Source organism: Capricornis sumatraensis, chromosome 5, assembly GCF_032405125.1.
Source record: "Capricornis sumatraensis isolate serow.1 chromosome 5, serow.2, whole genome shotgun sequence".
Lineage (NCBI taxonomy): Eukaryota > Metazoa > Chordata > Mammalia > Artiodactyla > Bovidae > Capricornis > Capricornis sumatraensis.
In genome coordinates, this window is record NC_091073.1 from 45,878,543 (window position 1) to 45,897,894 (window position 19,352).

Here is a 19,352-nt window from a genome sequence, read left to right on the forward strand (position 1 = left end):
CACTGTGCACAGGACAGGGGGTCTGGGCAAATATACTTGGCGGGAAGTGGGACATCCATCGAGGAAGATACGGGGAAGTGAACTTTAATCTACTGTCCCTGAGAAGCACCCCTTAATTATTCAAATAGCTCCTCTTGCTGGGCTCAGCTCAGAGCAAGTTACTCACCATAAGTAATTTCCGCTTTGATCTTTCTGTAGGTTCTGGTGGTCCCAAAGCAAGTACTGTGGACCAAGAGTTGTGTTTTGCACTAAGAAAATTTTTTTCTAATTTTTTCCTCTAGCTTCTGGAAAGTTTGGTTTATTAATATAAGGGCATATTGTGTGATGACTATGTATCAGGTAATGGAGATAGAATACTGGGCAAACAGACCTTACTGAGTTTACAGTTTAGTGGCACAGATTTAAAAAAGAAAATCAAATAGTCCTCACTGTTAAGTATAAATAATATTACCTCAAAATACGTGTAAATCTGTGAGAGCTAGGGAAAAATAATACTGCAGATCATGAGTACACAGCATGGAGACAAAGGCCTACCCACTGAGTCAAAGAATAGTTCCTTGTAAAAAGTCAGGACACCAGATGGAGAGATGAACTACGTGTCAATGAGATGTTATACCCATGTAATAATACATATGGCTTATACACTTGTAAAACACTAAAAATACATGTTTAAAAATATAGCGCTATAAAAATTATGACAGATTACACAATATCTTGTATTACTTCTTCACTCACACTAAATCATTAACGTAATGCCGAGTATACTGACGTGCAACACATGACGATACTATAATTAGGTTCTCAGCAGCCACACCCATTTGCTTTTCACTGTGGCAAAGTGAAAAGCAAAATTAGACCTTCTAATACTTGGCATCTTCTACCCTGAGAGCTAAGACCTCTGTCAAGAAAACTAACTTTGGAAAATAAATAAGCATAAGGCACTTGTTTCTACTCAGAGTATCATCTTTGACATTGCTGAGTATGTGTGCCAAATAATGGAAATAAATTCTTGATTTTTTTTTCCCTATGCAGATCACCAAACAGAAAACTCCCTGACTAGGTTTTATCAAAACTTACTTTATAGACTTTCTGAGGCCACCACCTAGAAAATTGGGGCAAATTTTTCTTCTAAAAACTGCAGTTTGATATCTATTAATATAAACAATGTCTAATGCAACACAGCACATATACTTGATAATTGTCAAGTTTACAGCTCCTTTATTTTCATTAATAAGAATATCTTGATGCTATCACTGTACACCCCTTCAAACAGGCTGCCTGTGACTCAAGGTGCCTGTCACTGGACAAGTGACTTCCCAGGCATGTTAGTAAATGAAGAGCACTCACATTAGTTACCCTTCCCTTTGGCTGGTCCCAGGCAAACTAGAGGTCTACCCAAATTCAGAGTAAACTTTGGGAAATCCCAAATACTTTCTTGGAAGTATACTGGAAACAGTTCCATGCTGCATGATTAGAGTTAGTTACATAAGCATGAGTCCCCTGAGACAATTTTTGAACACAAAAGAAATATGAGCCTTGCTACCTGCAAACACACACACACACACAGACAGAAAAAGTGTTCAAATATTATCATCTTGAATACCTTGAATTGTACAAGAATGTGTCAGCCAATTCTGCATTAAAACTGACTTGGAGGTATATTTGACTTGCAAGTAACTATTCATGATCACGAAGTTATGATTACTTACTATGCTGCAGAATCATTAAGCTGGTACTCTCGGGATCTGTTGAAGCAGGCTTGTACACCACTGTCTTTCCACAGTCTCTTTATAACTCCAGCAAGTTCTGCAGTCATAAAACCTTCCTCTGCAGCACCAGCAAGCACAAAGAGTTGGCGGGCATCATCCTGAACATTCAAAGGCCATTTTTATTTAAAAAGTAAAAAGACACTACAGATAAAATACATTGTTGATTACAAAAGGTACAATCATGAATTTCCTTTATGCTGTCTATTGGAGTCATAACTTGGATTTCCCTAAAATACCACTTTAAAAATTGGCTTAATCAAAAAAGCACAATCTTAAGTCATGTGTCCATGTTTTGTGATATTAGTAAAGCTATCAAGGCACCAGAAAGCTCAAATGACGAGACAGCTCATGAGGGACTATATTAACCAACTACCCACTGACAGTCAGCCGTGCATGGAAGATGATCACTTGTGACCAAACAGAAGATTGTATTCTTTGCCTCCCATCACCAAAATGTTTTCTAATCTAAAAAACACATGACACCATTAGAAGTTATTTTCGGAATTGAATTGTCAGCTCTGTGATATACTTTGTAGAGGCATAATAAACTCAGATAAGGGAGAAGTAATGTGGAATAAAGCAAGAATAGTTCCACAGAATAGTCTGAGATTTCAGAATACCTTAAAGTGTGTATACATTAACATCAGTGGGTCCAGAAGTGGGGATAGGTGTTTGCTAATCCAAGCATAGGAAACAAACACAGCTCTGAAGTAGAAATAACTCATGATGCATACAGAAGATAGCATGCAAAAGTTTTTAAAAGGAGGAATACTGCACATAAAATTAAATTCTGCTTAAGTGCTGAGCCTACAACGCATGTGTGCTAAGTCGCTTCAGTCGTGTCCAACTCTGCAACCCCATGGACTGTAGCCCATAAGGCTCCTCTGTCAATGAGATTCTCCAGGCAAGAATACTGGAGTGGGGGGCCATGCCCTCCTCCAGGGGATCTTCCCAACCCAGGGATCAAACCCCCATCTCTTATCTGTTCTACATTGACAGGCAGGTTCTCTACCACTAGCGCCACCTGGGAAGCCCAGAGTCTACAACAGTTACAGTTATTCTGATCTACAGGTAATAAAACCCACTAAGTCAGGATTGTCCAAGAGATTTAAGCCACTGATGGAATTCTAAATTTTCTAACAGCACATTTTAAAAAGTGTAAAAAAAAAAGTAAAATTCATTTCCACAATACTTTATATCACCTGTATATAAAATATATTTCAACATTTAACCAGTATAAACTTAGATATTTACTCTTTGAAACTTGGTATTTCTTTTATACAGACAGCACATCCCAATTCCGATCAGGCACATTTCACACACTCAATAGCCACAAACAGGTAGTGGTAACAGTGCTCTACAACACAACTCTAGTCTTCGGGTAATCACATGGTTAACACAAAATAAGGGAGATGTGAGGATACCATCGTCACAAAGATTGTTGGGCTGGGATTTGCAGCTTATGTTAACTGGGTAGACCGTTCCTAACTTTTCTCTAGGGGCATCTTTCCAGCCTGGTGTAGTAGCTCTTTACAAAGTGATGGCACATCTCAGGATACGGTGTACAGAAGGGAAGCATTTGGTGACACAGGCTAGCAGCGGGTACCAACTGACAATATAAATTCATTCTACTGCCAATTTGAGAAACATTTTCTTTTCAGATGGAACCCATCATGAGAAATAATTAAGTCACTCAGCATGGGAACATATTATTCAAGCATATGTTTCCCTTTTTAGTAAATCACAGGAGAAATGCATGCAAGCAAGTAACACATGTACAAGATCCTTAATAAACTCCAACAAAACACGATTTCAAGTTGTTCTTAGCACCATTTACCTTATTCCAGTAAATAGGTACTCAGTTTTCCAAATAATGACTTACATATAAGAAATTTCTAAATTTGGTCATTTTTATTTTTAACTAAGTGACATCAAACATACTTTTCTCTATCCATTTTAGAAAAGTGCTTTTCACTTAAATGAGCTTTCATTATGATGTATTTATTCAATTTCCATAAAATTTTTTGATAGAAAAGACTAATGCCCACTGGTATGGGTCATAAGATCACATTCTCTTCAAACTTACCAGGCAAGAAGCCTGAAGAAAAGACTTGGGAAACTGTGGAAACTCTATTTATAAACTGTATTCTCTCTGTAGTATTCAAAAATGTCTCCTCTTCACAAAAATGTTCAGAAGTCTCTTTTCCTTAATAAATAAATTGGAATACTCCCACGTCATTAGCAGGATATTCAGATGTCTACAGATGAGCTTTAAGGAATAAATATAAGCTGGAAGGTACTTTTTAAATTATTCTTACTTTAGGTTTTATATAAAAAGAATCCGATGCACAGAAAGACTGCGCAATTTATTTGGAGTTCCACAGGTAATTAGTCACCTCACCCAATCACACATATTAGTCAATAGTTACTAAGTAGCCACCGCCTAAGATAAGACACATTGGAAAATTGCAGAATGATGACAAGTCCTATCTTATCATCAACTGAAGTATTTTCAAGATTCACGTAGAATGTTATTTAAGAACATTTAGGGCTTCCCTGTAGCTCAGATGGTAAAGAATCTGCCTGCAGTGTAGGAGACCAGGTTAGAGCCCCAGGTAGGGAACATCCCCTGGAGAAAGGCATGGCAACCCACTCCAGCATTCTTGCCTAGAGAATTCCATGGACATAGGAGCCTGGTGGGCTACAGTCCACAGTGTTGCAAAGAGTCGGACACGACTAAGGTAGTGACATTACTAAGAACATTTAAGAAAGAAAAACTCAAGTGCAGCAAAACAGTGTGATGCAGAGTAGAAAACTGATAGGTATTACTGAAGGGCTACAGGTAAGTAAAACAGCTTGTAAGGACTCTTGTTTGTGAAGTTGAGAAGAAATTTACTTATCAGGCAATTACTTGCAAGTATCAAGAAAAAAATCTGTGAATGTAGCCAAGTTAGTATGTTTTTAAATGACTAAGAACTAAATGCAAATAAGATGGTTTGAAGAATGGAAGTTCTAGTTCATACAAACTGGGCATTTGGGGAACTCAGAAAAGAGATAAGAAATGCTATCTGCTATCATGTCAAGAGACGCATAATAGCCTCTTTTCCCACACTGATGATGAGCGAGCACCTGTTACTCAGCGACAATACATACGGCTGTTTTCTGATTTCTGATATATCAAGGTTCATTTAAGGGAAGAAGTAGACTTTGTGCTTAGATACAGAGCAGAAAAAGAATTCTTAGGGCAAAGGAGAGCAGATTTCAATTCAATAAAAGCACTTTTTAACAACCAAAGCCACCTAAAAAACAAGAAATGGAGGGAGAGGGAGAGACTGAAATTTTAAGCAAAGGCTACATGATTGCTTATTGTGATCTAGCAGACAGAATTTATGAATCAGAAGGAGAGTTTAAACAGAAATCATCAGAAAGCCCTTTACGATAGAGGCTAAATAATATGCTCAAGGAGTGTTAAAAAACTGTGACACCTTCAAAATTTTGGCTGCAGGGAAAATATCAATATATTGATGTCATGATGGATATACACATAGAAATCCTTTGTTTCAATGGTTTTGAATAATTATTTTCATTAATAATATTAGTTAACAACACTGAACACCACATACAATGAGAAATGCTCCTATATTTAATCTACCACATTTCTATAGCATAAATCACTCCTATAAATTTAAAACGACTATACAGCTTTTACCAAAGTTAGTGTACTCAATAGGAAATACTCAGAATGTTAGTGAAATCACCTCTCCACAGCTCCTGGTGCTAATCCCAGACATTAAAGAATTGCTTTGATTAAAAAATAAACATAAAACTTTTTTTTTCCCCTCTAAAAACAGAACTGTAACTAAAGTAAAAATGACTGAGACAAGGAAATGGGGGGAGGGTGTGCTAAAAATAAAATAATCTAATTTTAAATTGCAGATGGCAAAACTTGACTAAATTGCAGTAAGCATGAGCTTCATTAAGTCTAAAAAAGAAATTACAATATATTACACAAATATAACATGGATTTATTAATTTTACAAATGTATGTATCTTAAAATATCAAATCAATAAAAATAAATATTTAAGTGTTCTTTGTATGGACAATAGAACCTATTGTCAAAAGACAGTTAAATATGTAATGAATGATATATGAATTGAGTAAAGTAGAAAAATACTGTGCTGGAGGGACATAATATATTTCAAATTAAGGTAAGTATCACTTTCCACATTTATAAATCATTATTTCTCAGACTCAAAAACAATATAACTTCTTCATCATCCTGGTTCTCAAATATAAACCAGACTACTACTATAAATAACTCAAATACTGATCTGGGAAAATAACAAGCAGAAATACCTAGAAACATCTTGAAAAAGAATACTGGGGACAGAGGGCTGACATTACCAGATATTAAAAGTCTACAATATGTCGAACATCTGGTATTGAGATCAATCGGGGTGGGGAGTCCCAAATCTGAACTTATATGGTAAAGTTGGCAAGACCAGGAAAGAATGCAATTACTTAAAAAACACTTGTGAATATTTAGATAGCCATCTGAAGAGGAAAAAAAATAGTGTAGATCCTTATTCCATGCATACAGCAAAGTTTCAGAGGGATTTGAGGATCTAGCATAGAAACAATGCTGAAATCTACTCCCTAAAAAAACTCTTAAAATATCATAAATATTCAGTAAACCTTTGGTTGAGAGAAGACTATCTAAATTTAAACATAGTGGAAGAAATAATAGGGGATTTTTTAAAAAATGAAAACCTAAGATGAAAGGCAGTAAGCCAAATGTGAGAGAAGTATGCATTAGTGGACCAAGAGTTACTATATATGTACATTTGTTGTTGTTTACTGGCTAAGTTGTGTCCATTCTTTGTGACCCCATGGACTGTAGCCCGCCAGGCCCCTCTGTTCATGGGATTTCCCAGGCAAGAATACTGGAGTAGGTTGCCATTTCCTTCTCCATGGAACCTTCCAGACCCAGGGTCTGAACCCACATCTTCTGCTTGGCAGGGCAGAGTCTTTACCAATGAGCCACCTGGGAATCCCATATATATACAAACAAGCAAAGAGATTAATCAAAACACCAATACTCTAATCAATAAATGAATACAGGATAAAATAGGTGACAAACGTAGAGAGAAAGAGTCGATGAAGATATGGAAAAATGCATAGTTGTATTAAAAATTGAAAAGGCAAATTAAATTGAAGTAAGACTTAAATTAGCCAATATTTTTAAAATTTAAGACTGCAAGATTTTGGCTACTGAGACTGCTAAGAAACAGCGCTGATGCTAGGAAAGTACATTGATACAGCCTTTCTCAAAAGCAATCTGGCAAATTTGGCAGACAGATATAATGTAACTAACTAATGAAATAAATTTAAAAATCAGAGGAAGAGGAAAGTGGCCATAGTGCAGGAGCCCACTCCAGTATTCTTGCCTGGAGAACCCCAGGGACAGAGAAGCCTGGAGAGCTACTGTCTATGGGGTTGCACAGAGTTGGACACAACTAAAGCGACTTAGCAGCAGCAGCAGCAGCAGCAGTGCAGGAGCATGCTGAGGCCTGGGGGAGAAAGGGAGCTTAAGTCAATTCAAGGCAAGGATTTCTGTTCCTTATAGCCCAGCTTATTCTAAGGAAGTACTTCTCAAGCTTTCCTGGATGAAAGATCAGCCCTGTGTTTTATCTTCTTTTGTTTCTAACATTTTAATACTAATTCTACTGGAAATTAATTAAATGACATAATACATTTTTATTAACTTGTCAATTGTTGCAAGTCTGTCTAATTACTTCCCCTACCTCTGAGCTCATTTGTGTACATGCTTGTGTGCAGTGCCTAAGACATGTTTACAGGCCCCTATTCAAGGCTTCCCTAACTGCACATTATTAAAAACAAAATAATCTAATTTATCAGTATTGTCATCCACAGATTAACTACACTCATTATGAGAGTTCTGAAAGTATATTAGGTACAAAATTTGATTGCTCTATGCCAGCCTTGAAAACAATTTTGTTTCCTCTCATTTTAAATAACTAATGTGTAATCTGCTTTCCAAATTCACTAGCTGCCAAATATGAAGCAAACCACAGCAAATGAGTCACCATCTCTTAAAATTTAAAATACATTTTGTCATCAGTTCTCACTCACCCAGTTACCCTACATATTAAAATATAATTCCAGTTAAGACACTGATAGGCTTTTTCGTTTCAATAGGGATGTGGGGAATTACAATGATTCCTGAGTTCATCTGGAAGAGAAATGGATAGTAGCCTTGATATTTTGGTTAAAAAATAGTGGAATGGATGCACTCACCCTAGCAAATACCCATGTCCTATAAATCAAGAGAAACTAAATGTTACTCTGACAAAAATTATAACAGTAGTATAGTCATTATAAATGACAGTAGCAGTAATAAACATTTATTGAAATCTCTTATGACCAAGGCATGTGGTAAAGTCTTGTCATTATTCCTCACAACCCTCAAAGGTAGATGTTATTATTATTTCCATCTTATGATGAAAATGTGACTGAGCTGGGGAAAAAAGAATATATCAGTGAGAAAAAAAAAAAAAAACGGAGTCTAAAAACACTCAACAGAATGCTAAGGGTGGCATTTTCAAGTCACTCAGGAACAGACTACTTAATACATGGTTTGTAAGGCAAGAGATGATCAAATTATAAAACATACTTAGATTCCACCTAGCAGGAGACACAAATAACATTTCCAGATGAGTGGACATGTTATTCTAGAAAAAGAAGATAGGTTTTTAAAAATAATTTTAAGATGAAGAACATCTAAAGGCACAAAACACAGAAGTCAGAATTGCCTGAAGGAAACGACTTCTAACGTAAGAAAAATACTGTTTTAAAACAATAAAAGAAATATCCTGAATAATATTCTAAGAGACTTAATGTGAAAAAGGACAAGGTATTAAACAGAACTGAGTAAAGACTACTAAGACGAGTCCAAATACTAAGTTCAGTACTAAGAAGAGAGAGAAGAAGAAAGATTCTCAACCTCAGTAAAAACCAAGAAAATAAAAGCCAGTAAAGAAAAAAAGAGAGTAATTTTTCACCAAGATATTAACAAATTCGGAACAATCCCTGGTGGTCAGTCCAGTGGCTAAGATTCCTTGGCTCCTAAAGCAGGGGGCTTGCGTTTGATCCCTAGTCAGGGAGCTAGATCCCACACGCTACAACTACAAACCCAGTAAAGCCAAATAAACTTACCGAAAAAGATACTAAATAATTCAAATGTTGACATATCTAAGTTAATGAGGCTGAGTTGACAATGATGCACAGTTGCTAGAAGAGATTATTCACTTTGTGTTTTTTCTGAGAACAGAAAAAACTATAGTACCTTCACACTTAAATATCTGGTTATCCTTCAACTTAAGGCTAACACTTCCAAGAATTGATACCTTAGAAAAAGAAACATATGCAGCCTTTCACTATACAGTTTCTTCTTTCTAGAATGCTTTTTTCCTTTGTTTTGGTCTAGAAAACTCTTAACACATGCTCCAATTATCAAGCTCAAAGTCCAAGCTGTCTTTAATTCATCTTTGTATTCCTGAGCACAATTTCCAGAGCCTCACAGTATTTTAAAACTTGCATAGCGGCAAGGCTGCAAAGACATGGAGGAGACCCCTCAAAACCAATGAGACAGCCTGAAGACATTTGTGTGAAAGAGTGACAGTGGCTAACATTAGCAGAGGTAACAGGCAGAAGGAAGGAAGAAAATAAGTTACTAGGATACAGCTAGAGAGTCTAGAAAGAGTGGGTGAAACAGAACTGACCACTGCAGGCCCTCATGTAGATTCCAAAGCATCAGAAAACCAGTTAAAAAAAAAAAAAAAAACCTTGTGTGAGGGAGCAGTTATTCCCAGTCAGTCCTGAAACAAAGTCTCTGAAAGTTGCTCAGCCATGTCCAACTCTTTGCCATCCCATGGACTATATATACAGTCCATTGAATTGTCCAGGCCAGAATACTGGAGAGGGTAGCCCTTCCCAGATCTTCCCAAGCCAGGGATCAAACCCAGGTCTCCTGCCCTACAGGCCGATTTTTTATCAGCTGAGTCACCAGGGAAGCCCAGTCAGTCCTGAAATTAAGCCCTAATCTCCCCCCAGAGGACAGAAAATGAAAATATTTCTTGAGAAAAATATGAAAATAAAAAGACCTCATAAAAAAGCAGCTTGCATTGACCCTTCATTACCTCACACAATGGAGGCTACAAAACATTTCTCTTTAATAATCACATGTAAGATCTGAATGCATAATACTGTGCATATGAATTGGAATTAATGTAAAGTACAATTTATTCAATCCCTTATCTTAGGGTAGCTCTCTTGTGTATGACTAAGAGCTCAAAACCATTTCCTGAATGAATAACGATAAATGAATAAGTTACAGCCTGAATGGATAGGAGATAAGGCAAAAATTGTCTGGATATGATCAAATGCTGTTTCAGAAAAGATAAGTTAGAAGAATGCTATGAATTATTATTAAAAATGATCTTGAAGTCTTTGAAAATATTCCTTATTTAAAAAGAAAAGCTTAGTAAATTAATATGCCCCACAACTTATAAAATTTTAGTGACTTATTATACAAAATAAATTTTAACAGATTTCCCCAATATGTTTCCTAATGATGCTTTCATTCATTTTTTTTTTCCTATTAAGTACAAATTGAGCCTATATATAAAATTAAAAACCTGGCAGATGTGAGAAGATAAAAAGTTATGGTCTCTATACAAAAAAGTCTTTATAGTATTATTAGGGAGATAACACACATATTGAACACATAAAAATAAAAAGGAACTATAAAAGGGGGTAGTAGTAGTAACAGTAGTAATAATATACATCTACTTTGTACCAAAATATTAAAAACTAATCTAGAGACTTACTTAAAGGTTTCTAGAAACATCAAGTTTTACCATGTTATTTAAAAAAAAGAATGAGTGAAGAATAAACCATACACAAATTAAAAAAACTTAAAACAGATTAAGCAAGCTACCCAGGACTGGGGAGAAAAGAGGAAAACGTAATAGATGGGCCAGGCTGGGGCTGTTTCCAATCAAACTGCAAACAAGTTCCATACTGGGTCACATAAGGAAGCACAGGCACACTGCCTCGCTCACCACCCTGGGGCAATCTTTCCTATCATGGGATGTCCTGGTTTCCAGTTCCTTTACTGCCAAAACGAAGTGATGGAACTAGCCTGTCTCCTAAGGTCCTTGTCCTTCTAGCTCTGAAATTCTGAAAGATGTTTTCTAATAGCAAGTATTTTCTGATTCCAAAGATAAGCAAACTTTATACTGTTTTCATCATCTGAGACTAGACTGCTTTTTAGTCTGGGCATGAACACAAATATTTAGATCATTTCAGCATTCCAAATCACATAAATTCTGAAGAATGCCAGTGTAGGCAGTTTACTGAACTCGGTAGTAACTACTCAAAACCATGATGGAGATTCAGAGGTAGTCAGTATACTGTGTTATACAGAAAACACGGTAATGGTTACTGAGTGGTCCAAACCATCTGATGGATAAGGAAAGCATTCTGGATAAGGAAAGCATTCTGGCTACATGGGAAGATTATGAAATCTGTGTATTCTTACTCTACTCACTTCTAAAGCTTCTGACCTATTTCACTCACTACTATTCTTCTGGTCCTGAGACAGCTGATAAATACAGTATGGTGTTATCATGTAAGCTTTCTTTTTTTTTTAACTCTTCTGGTCTGCTGCAAGGACTTTAGTAACTTACCGCCCGGGCCGAGTCACCGAAGTCAATCTTCAATCTCCCCATGGCCCTAATGATAGCGATAATTGACTGGATGGTGTTACTGTAGACCACTGCTTTGTACTGCTTACATTCCTCTTCTGAATAACCAGCTTCGTGGATAATTCTAAGGAGACGAAAGGAAAAAAAAGAATACTTACTTCCTTTGAGGGAATACTTAAATAACATCAAAAAAAAAATGTTTTAAATCTACTTACTTCATTTGCTTCACAATTGTACTTTTCCCAGATTCACCAGCACCTAAAAAATGTGAAATAAAATAATTAAGGGATTTCTAGTTTTATCACTTATGTATATCCAACTCTCAAACACACACATTCTCACAGTCGAATTTTTTTAAAACATTTTTTTTAAATTGGAGTTATAGTTCAAACTACAGCACAACTGCACTCATATCACATGCTAGTAAACTAATGCTCAAAATCTCCAAGCTAGGCTTCAGCAATACGTGAACCATGACTTCCAGATGTTCAAGCTGGTTTTAGAAAAGGCAGAGGAACCAGAGATCATCCGCTGGATCATGGAAAAAGCAAGAGAGCTCCAGAAAAAACATCTATTTCTGCTTTATTGACTATGCCAAAGCCTTCGACTGTGTGGATCACAACAAACTGGAACATTCTGAAAGAGATAGGAATACCAGACCACCTGACCTGCCTCTTGAGAAACCTATAAGCAGGTCAGGAAGCAACAGTTAGAACTGGACATGGAACAACAGACTGGTTCCAAATACGAAAAGGAGTACATCAAAGCTGTATATTGTCCCCCTGCTTATTTAACTTCTATGCAGAGTACATCATGAGAAATGCTGGGCTGGAAGAAGCACAAGCTGGCATCAAGATTGCTGGGAGAAATATCAGTAACCCCAGATATGCAGATGACACCACCCTTATGGCAGAAAATGGAGAACTAAAGAGCCTTTTGATGAAAGTGAAAGAAGAGAGTGAAAAAGTGAGCTTAAAACTCAAGTGTCAGACTTTGTTTTTTTGAGCTCCAAAATCACTGCAGATGGTGACTGCCGCCATGAAATTAAAAGATGCTTACTCCTTGGAAGAAAAGTTATGACCAACCTAGACAGCATATTAAAAAGCAGAGATATTACTTTGCCAACAACGGTCCATCTAGTCAAGGCTATGGTTTTTCCTGTGGTCATGTATGGATGTGAGAGCTGGACTGTGAAGAAAGCTGAGCGCCAAAGAATTGATGCTTTTGAACTGTGGTGTTGGAGAAGACTCTTGTGAGTCCCTTGGACTGCAGGGAGATCCAACCAGTCTATCCTAAAAGAGACCAGTCCTGGGTGTTCACTGGAAGGACTGATGCTGAGGCTTAAACTCCAATACTTTGGCCACCTCATACGAAGAGTTGACTCACTGGAAAAGACCCTGATGCTGGGAAAGATTGAAGGCAGGAAAAGGGGACGAGAGAGGATGAGATGGCTGGATGGCATCACTGACTCGATGGACGTGAGTCTGAGTGAACTCCGGGAGTTAGTGATGGACAGGGAGGCTTGGCGTGCTGCGATTCATGGGGTCACAAAGAGTTGGACACGACTGAGCGACTGAGCTGAACTGAACTTATAGTTCATTTACATTGCTGTATTACTTTCTGCTGTATAGTAAAGTAAATCAGTTATACACACACATAAATGAAAAATATATTTTCCCATATAGGATCATTACAGAGTATTGAGTATAGTTTCCTGTGCTATATAGTAGGCCCTTATCAGTTATCAATTATATATATAGTAGTGTGCATATATATATACACATATATATCAATCCCAGTCTACCCCCTTTTACCCTGGCAACCATTTTTTTTAACATCTGTGACTAAATTTTATATCAAAATGGTCTTTAAAGCACTTAAAAAAAATTCTTCTTCTATGACTTACACTGAAGCAGTATAAATTAATTTTATTCAAGATTTTGCCCCTCACTGGAAGACACTTAACTGTTTGGCCAATTATCATAATTTTAACCTTTGCCTCTCGTGAAACAGAAAGCCAGCAGTACCAAGAAACCATGAAAATTATTTTTAAATATTATGTTAAAATAACAATGTCTCATGCATTATATATAGTCAACTACCATTATTAAACAACTGACAGAGAGCCAACACACTTTGCCAGCAGTAAGGATGCAAAGGTATGCAGGAAGAAATATCTCTGTCCATGTTTTTCCATACTCCCTATCACCTGAGTCATAAACCCAGTCTCAAAACTATCCCAAAAAAAAAAAACCTCTCCCTGACATTCTATACTCATGCACGATCTCCTCACCATTTGAGTCTCTAGAATTATGCCATCACAACATGAAAATATTAATCACAAAACAGCCCTTTATAAAATTAGAGCCCTCTAGATACTGAGAACATCTGAGCAGAGCACACAGAACAAGGAAGGCGTGACAGCTTCACGCTGTCTTCGGCCAGAGCTACACATCACGGAGTGATCACGCCTGTTAGAGAGACGGGGCTCAGGATTTTCATTATCTGGGCCTCATATTCCCACTTTCCCAGGGCCATTCCTACAGTGCTTTATGCTCCAGTATCACTGAACTTACAGTTCCCAGAACGCCTACTGCTGATGACGCCACAAGTCTTCAAACATACTGTTTCTCCTGCCAAGTGTTCCTCGTGCCACACCAGTGATGCTGTATCAGCCATCGAGCCTACCTCCTTCATCAGCCTTTCCCGACCCACTCCCGCTGTGATCCCTGCTGCCTGTCCCTTTCCACACTTTCCACTTGAAAGCTCAGCAGCTAACCTGTGCTAGACACACCATCAACCAGAAATGTACCTGAATTTATTTAAGCTATCTGTGATGGATGTGGTAGATGGCAAACTTCTGGGCCTCGTTCCCTTGCCCTTCTCCCTCAGCCACATGTACACAACCAGATCATCAGAGCATCTGAGAATAAGTCACAGTTAAATGGCCTATTTGGAAATCTGGGGGAAAAAACTGCTTACATTTTACTTGTGATTTGATATTCAAGAAATTTCTCCAAGATAGCTGCATATTAAATAGAAAAGCAGGCGCTGAATAAACAATGAGGTCATTATTCGCTTACAGACAGCCTTTGAATTTTAGAGGGCATCTGCCAATACAAACAACTCCAAGATAAACAACCCATTATTCATTAATCAGCAACAGTATACTTGGCTCTATGAAAAGCACAATTGTGGGCATCATGGCTCACACATTTCTCTAATTCAGGAGAGGTCTGCCCAAGTCACACACCATCAACAGTTTCCAGCAGAGCTATCTCCAAGGGACCTCTGAGCTTCCAGGGCCCTGCACGTTGACTCAGCAGCAGGCGAGCTGTGGAGACACCCCCATTCTGTTAGTGAAACAACTAAGAGGCTCAGAGAAAGGCTTACGTGACACAAGTCCATGAGGTCTGAGAACCACACAAGGTGAAAAAACCAGAAACAGTGGGAATAAGATGAAACAGTAAAGAACAGAAAAGTTACTAGCTAAACTATGTGTATAGAGATGAAAACTTTAAAATCTTAATGAGAAAAAAGTAAGTTTTCCTAATGTTGGACATTATTTTTACATTCAAATTCACTTCCCATGTCATCAATTATTGTATGAGCAATAGAGAATCTAGTCAATGCTTTGCAGTTCAAAAAAATCCTGAAATATGTTAAACATTTAAGAGTGAGGGGTGGCAGTGTTATTGGTTGAATGTTTAATGATTTTTTTGCTAGATACAATGTACCCTCTGTGGAATAGATATCCCAGAGGCAGAAACACTTGGGGGCGGGGGATCTTTCAAAATTTAAAGATTTATGTAATTAGTTTTCAATTCCTAGTTCCACACAGACTCTTAATAGGAAAATTAGAAATGCTGCCTGGTTACGGTTCCAAAATTCTAAACACTGCTATTCTTTCCATACAGCATACAGGAGACTCAGTACAGTTCAGTCACTCAGCTGTGTCCGACTCTATGCGACCCCATGAATCGCAGCATGGCAGGCCTCCCTGTCCATCACCAACACCTGGAGTTCACCCAAACTCACATCCATCGAGTTGGTGATGCCATCCAACCATCTCATCCTCTGTCATCCCCTTCTCCTCCTGTCCCCAATCGCTCCCAGCATCAGAGGCTTTTCCAGTGAGTCAACTCTTCGCATGAGGTGGCCAAAGTACTGGAGTTTCAGCTTCAGCATCATTCCCTCCAAAGAACACCCAGGGCTGATCTCCTTCAGAATGGACTGGTTCGAACTCCTTGCAGTCCAAGGGACTCTCAAGAGTCTTCTCCAACACCACAGTTCAAAAGCATCAATTCTTCGGTGCTCAGCTTTCTTCACAGTCCAACTTTCACATCCATACATGACCACAGGAAAAACCATAGCCTTGACTAGATGGACCTTTGTTGGCAAAGTAACGTCTCTGCTCTTGAATATGCTATCTAGGTTCGTCATAACTTTTATTCCAAGGAGTAAGCGTCTTTTAATTTCATGGCTGCAGTCACCATCTGCAGTGATTTTGGAGCCCCAAAAATTAAAGTCTGACACTGTTTCCACTGTTTCTCCATCTATTTCCCATGAAGTGATGGGACCAGATGCCATGATCTTCATTTTCTGAATGTTGAGCTTTAAGCCAACTTTTTCACTCTCCACTTTCACGTTCATCAAGAGGCTTTTTAGCTCCTCTTCACTTTCTGCCATAAGAGTGGTGTCATCTGCATATCTGAGGTTATTGATACTTCTCCCAGCAATCTTGATTCCAGCTTCTGCTTCTTCCAGACCAGCGTTTCTCATGATGTACTCTGCATATAATTTCAATAAGCAGGGTGACAATGTATAGCCTTGACATACTCCTTTTCCTATTTGGAACCCAGTCTGTTGTTCCATGTCCAGTTCTAACTGTTGCTTCCTGACCTGCATACAGATTTCTCAAGAGGCAGGTCAGGTGGTCTGGTATTCCCATCTCTTTCAGAATGTTCCACAGTTTATTGTGATCCACACAGTCAAAGGCTTTGGCATAGTCAATAAAGCAGAAATAGATGTTTTTCTGGAATTCTCTTGCATTTTCTATGATCCAGTGGATGGTGGCAATTTGATCTCTGGTTCCTCTGCCTTTCTAAAGCCAGCCTGAACATCTGGAAGTTCATGGTACACATATTGCTGAAGCCTGGCTTGGAGAATTTTGAGCATTACTTTACTAGCGTGTGATATGAGTGCAATTGTGTGGTAGTTTGAGCATTCCTCGGCATTGTCTTTCTTTGGGATTGGAATGAAAACTGACCTATTCCAGTCCTGTGGCCAGTGCTGAGTTTTCCAAATTTGCTGGCCTATTCAATACAGCACTTTCACAGCATCATCTTTCAGGATTTGAAATAGCTCAACTGGATTTCCATCACCTCCACTAGCTTTGTTTGTAGTGATGCTTTCTAAGGCCCACTTGACTTTGCATTCCAGGATGTCTGGCTCTAGGTGAGTGATCACACCATCATGATTATCTTGGTCATGAAGATCTTTTTTGTACAGTTCTTCTGTGTATTCTTGCCATCTCTTCTTAATATCTTCTGCTTCTGTTAGGTTCCTACCATTTCTGTCCTTTATCGAGCCCATCTTTGCATGAAATGTTTGCTTGGTATCTCTAATTTTCTTGAAGAGATCTCTAGTCTTTCCCATCCTGTTGTTTTCCTCTGTTTCTTTGCATTGATCGCTAAGGAAGGCTTTCTTATCTCTTCTTGCTATTCTTTGGAACTCTGCATTCAGATGCTGATATCTTTCCTTTTCTCCTTTGCTTTTCGCTTCTCTTCTTTTCACAGCTATTTGGAAGGCCTCCCCAGACAGCCATTTTGTGTTTTTGAATTTTTTTCCCATGGGGATGGTCTTGATCCCTGTCTCCTGTACAATGTCACGAACCTCCATCCATAGTTCATCAGGCACTCTGTCAGTCTGATCTAGTCCCTTAAATCTATTTCTCACTTCCACTGTATAATCATAAGAGATTTGATTTAGGTCATACCTGAATGGTCTAGTGGTTTCCCTACTTTTTTCAATTTAAGTCTGAATTTGGCAATAAGGAGCTCATGATCTGAGCCACAGTCAGCTTCTGATCTTGTTTTTGCTGACTGTATAGAGCTTCTTCATCTTTGGCTGCAAAGAATATAATCAATCTGATTTCAGTGTTGACCATCTATCTGGTGATGTCCATGTGTAGAGTCTTCTCTTGTGTTGTTGGAAGAGGGTGTTTTCTATGACCAGTGCATTTTCTTGGCAAAATTCTATTAGTCTTTGCCCTGCTTCATTCTGCATTCCAAGGCCAAATTTGCCTGTTACTCCAGGTGTTTCTTGACTTCCTACTTTTGCATTCTAGTCTCCTATAATGAAAAGGACATCTTTTTGGGTGTTAGTTCTAAAAGGTCTTGTAGGTCTTCATAGAACTGTTCAACTTCAGCTTCTTCAGCATTACTGGTTGGGGAATAGACTTGGATTACTGTGATACTGAGTGGTTTGCCTTGGAAATGAACAGAGATCATTCTGTCGTTTTTGAGACTGCATCCAAGTACTGCATTTTGGACACTTTTGTGACCATGATGGCTACTCCATTTCTTCTAAGGGATTCCTGCCCAACTAGTTCTCTACAAATCTCAGCACAGTCTTGTCTGGAGAGATGGACAGGAAGCAATTGTTTATATATCAAAAAAACAAACAAAAACAAACCTCAGAGGTCATGGAGGCAGGATAAAGGAGAAAAGGGTAAATTTTCCTAGCAGGACTCAGCTAGGCAGCTATCACTTTTCAATTCTATCCATAGGCGAGATGAGAGTGAGAGAACCCTTCTTTCCAGACGACACAAGGAATATGTATCACCTATCGTCAGGAGAGATCCTAGTCACAGACTCCTGCAGTCACTAAGCTGACCCAGTCAAGGTGACTAGGTGGCCTCTAAAGTAACTCTCGACAAGCTGGTCGGTGTGAAACAAGAGACTTCAGGGTAGTGGTCAAAAATGTGTGCAACGTGGCCACATGAACCATAAGGCCACTGAGGGGGATGCCCCAGGCCTCTCTTTAAAGAGGAAGTGGCAGATGGAAAACTGCAAGTCTGTGAGCAACACTGCACCCAGCAGTTGTGTGAAGTGGAGCTCGGCATCTGGTAACACACCACACAGATGATGGGAGAGTAAGGGCACACCACCACAGTAACGCGGACAGGGACTCACCTGCAGGCACGGCCACGTGTGCAGGCCTGCTTATTAACAGCACATCAAGTGCTGACAAGGAGAGACAAGAGGAGGGGAAACACTAAAATCATACAAAGGTCTAAGTCAAGTCACCAAGGCTAGATTCTAAGGTCATGAATAGAATTATGTAAGTTACAGTTATAAAAGTGATAAGCAAATAGTGCCTACTCCCGATGTTTGTTGTGAGGCTGTCTAGGGAAGTTAGGAATTTTAACTGTAGTGAAGTGTAAAAGAAAAAAGACCTCCAACCTCAGAACACAAACGTCTTTTCCCCAATATTCTTTGTCCAGGACATCCCTGGTTCCTGAATGGTAAAGAACTGCCTGCCCATGAAAAGATGCAGGTCCTATCCCTGGGTTGGGAAGATCCTCTGGAGAGGAATGGCAAGGCACTCCATATTTTTGCCTAGGAAATCCCATGGACAGAGGATCCTGACAGGCTACAGTCCATGAATCGCAAAAGAAGCAATAGACTTAGCAACTAACCAACAGTTCTTTGTCCGATTCTCTGCTTAGGTGCATATTTATATAACTTACCAGCATCACAGGCTGTTTAACATGAAAATAGTGATTTAGCC

General features: G+C 38.5%; 1 protein-coding gene across 1 annotated transcript in view; it reads right to left on the bottom strand.

Moving 5' to 3' along the window:
- GNAI1 (G protein subunit alpha i1) overlaps nt 1-19,352 on the bottom strand; it is a 101,174-nt gene that overhangs the window by 19,986 nt on the left and 61,836 nt on the right. The window contains exons 2-4 of the mRNA XM_068973493.1: nt 11,774-11,816; nt 11,541-11,682; nt 1,710-1,867 (exon numbers count right to left, since the gene is read on the bottom strand). Coding sequence (XP_068829594.1) covers nt 1,710-1,867; nt 11,541-11,682; nt 11,774-11,816 — 343 coding nt within the window. The remainder of the gene's footprint in view (nt 1-1,709; nt 1,868-11,540; nt 11,683-11,773; nt 11,817-19,352) is intronic.